The sequence below is a fragment of the Sapajus apella genome, unplaced genomic scaffold (genome assembly GCF_009761245.1).
Source record: "Sapajus apella isolate SASKATOON/1434 unplaced genomic scaffold, GSC_monkey_1.0 scaffold194, whole genome shotgun sequence".
Taxonomy (NCBI): Eukaryota; Metazoa; Chordata; class Mammalia; order Primates; family Cebidae; genus Sapajus; species Sapajus apella.
In genome coordinates this window covers 647,509-649,604 of record NW_022437134.1, presented here as the reverse complement: position 1 = coordinate 649,604, position 2,096 = coordinate 647,509, and the positions used below count along the sequence as shown (strand labels likewise).

Sequence of the window (2,096 nt, the reverse complement as noted above, 5' to 3'; positions counted from 1 at the left end):
TTTTTTTTTGAGACGGAGTTTCGCTCTTGTTACCCAGGCTGGAGTGCAATGGCGCGATCTCGGCTCACCGCAACCTCCGCCTCCTGGGTTCAGGCAATTCTCCTGCCCCAGCCTCCTGAGTCGCTGGGATTACAGGCACGCACCACCATGCCCAGCTAATTTTTTGTATTTTTAGTAGAGATGGGGTTTCACCATGTTGACCAGGATGGTCTCGATCTCTTGACCTCGTGATCCACCCGCCTCGGCCTCCCACAGTGCTGGGATTACAGGCTTGAGCCACCGCGCCCGGCCCCTGCTGCTCTTTAATTGCAAAGCAACAGGCTGGTCCTGTCCACATCTTGCCCAGGACTATGGCAGCCGCTGAGACCCATGTAGGATCAACGGCCATTTTGCTGTATTCCCGTCCCCAGGAAGCTAAAGGGCTGGTGGCAGAAGTTCCGGCTTCGCTCCAAGAGGAAGGCGGGAGCTTCTGCAGGGGCTGGCCAGGAGCCCTGGGAGGCCGACTACGAACTTGTGCCCTGTGAGGGTCTGTTCGATGAGTACCTCGAAATGGGTAGGACCCCGTTAGCAGCTGCAGGGGGAGGGACGGGCAGCCACTTGTTCAGGGGTCTTCCAGTCTGACTACAGCTGCCCTGAAATGTGGGGTGGGGTGGGGTGGGGACAGAAGATTGGGTCTGAGAGAATCCAGAAAGGTATTCTTTTCCCCCGAGAGTGCTCGGGAGGGTTGGCTGAGGACTGGGGGGGGGGGGGGCTCCGGCACAAGGAGGAGGCCCCAGGGCAGTTGCAGAGTTCCCCTGGGCCAGAGCAAGGGAAGAATTATGAGAGCAGGCCCCGAGGGCTGACAGAGGCTCTCCCAGGGTGAGGCCGCACTGGGAGGCAGCGGCCTGGAGAGAGAGGTCCCCAGAAGTGCCCTCCATGCCCAGCTGTCTGCTGGACCCACACCGGTCACCTTGCCAGGTGGCGGCTGGTGCCAGCAGCTCACTGCCTGCACGGGTGGTGCCCTCAGGAGGTGGGTCTGCATCACCTGTGCTGTCCCTGCAGTGCAGGGTCTGACTCTGAGCTGACAGGAGGGAGAAGGAACCAGGCAGCTGTCTTCTGTTTTGTTTTTTCGAAATGGAGTCTCGCTCTGTCGCCCAGGCTGGACAGTGGCGAGATCTCGGCTCACTGCAACCTCCGCCTCCTGGGTTCAAGCGATTCTCCTGCCTCAGCCTCCTGAGTAGCTGGGACTTCAGATGCGCACCACCACGCCTGGCTAGTTTTTGTATTTTTAGTAGAGACGGGGTTTCACCATGTTGGCCAGGCTGGTCTCGAACTCGTGACCTCAGGTGATCCACCCACTCAGCCTCCCAAAGTGCTGGGATTACAGGCGTGAGCCACCGCGCCTGGCAGACAGCTCTTAACCTAGCAGGCGGGCACGTGAGCCGGCAGGCCCCGGAGCTCCGCAGGGCAGCCGCGGCATCCGTGCAAAGGGGCCAGGCCAGTTCCTAGGGTGAGGAGTGGACGCCCTGAGCCCCTGTACCCGGGACCCCGACGATCTCATTAGTGATTCTCACAGAAGACCCGGAACCGCTTCCAAAGAGCCGTTTCCTAACCGCTCCCCTGAGGAGTGAGCGGAGAAGCCGCTCCCACCCCCGCCCTGAGTTAGTCCCCGAGTTCACCGAGCCCAGGAAGGGCCGGGACCGGCCGGAAACGGGAGCGCAGGGCAGGACGGCGGCCCGGGTCTGGTCGGGGGAGGCGGCACCACGGGGCCGGGCCGGTCCTCCGCGGGGCGCGCGTTCCCCGCGCTGGGGGCGGACCGTGGCGGGAGCCGGCCGTGCCCCCCCGCAGTGCTGCAGTTCGGCTTCGTCACCATCTTCGTGGCCGCCTGTCCGCTCGCGCCGCTCTTCGCGCTGCTCAACAACTGGGTGGAGATCCGCCTGGACGCGCGCAAGTTCGTCTGCGAGTACCGGCGCCCGGTGGCCGAGCGCGCCCAGGACATCGGCATCTGGTTCCACGTCCTGGCGGGCATCACGCACCTGGCGGTCACCAGCAACGTGAGGGCCCGGCGGGGGCAGGAGAGGGCGCGCGGGGAGGGGGCGGGAGGGGGCGGGAGGGGG

The 2,096-nt window shown here is 64.1% G+C and overlaps 1 protein-coding gene across 1 annotated transcript in view; it reads left to right on the top strand.

Moving 5' to 3' along the window:
* Positions 1–2,096, top strand: part of ANO7 (anoctamin 7) — a 34,141-nt gene that overhangs the window by 26,568 nt on the left and 5,477 nt on the right. Inside the window, exons 19-20 of the mRNA XM_032269549.1 lie at positions 411–553; positions 1,828–2,033. Coding sequence (XP_032125440.1) covers positions 411–553; positions 1,828–2,033 — 349 coding nt within the window. The remainder of the gene's footprint in view (positions 1–410; positions 554–1,827; positions 2,034–2,096) is intronic.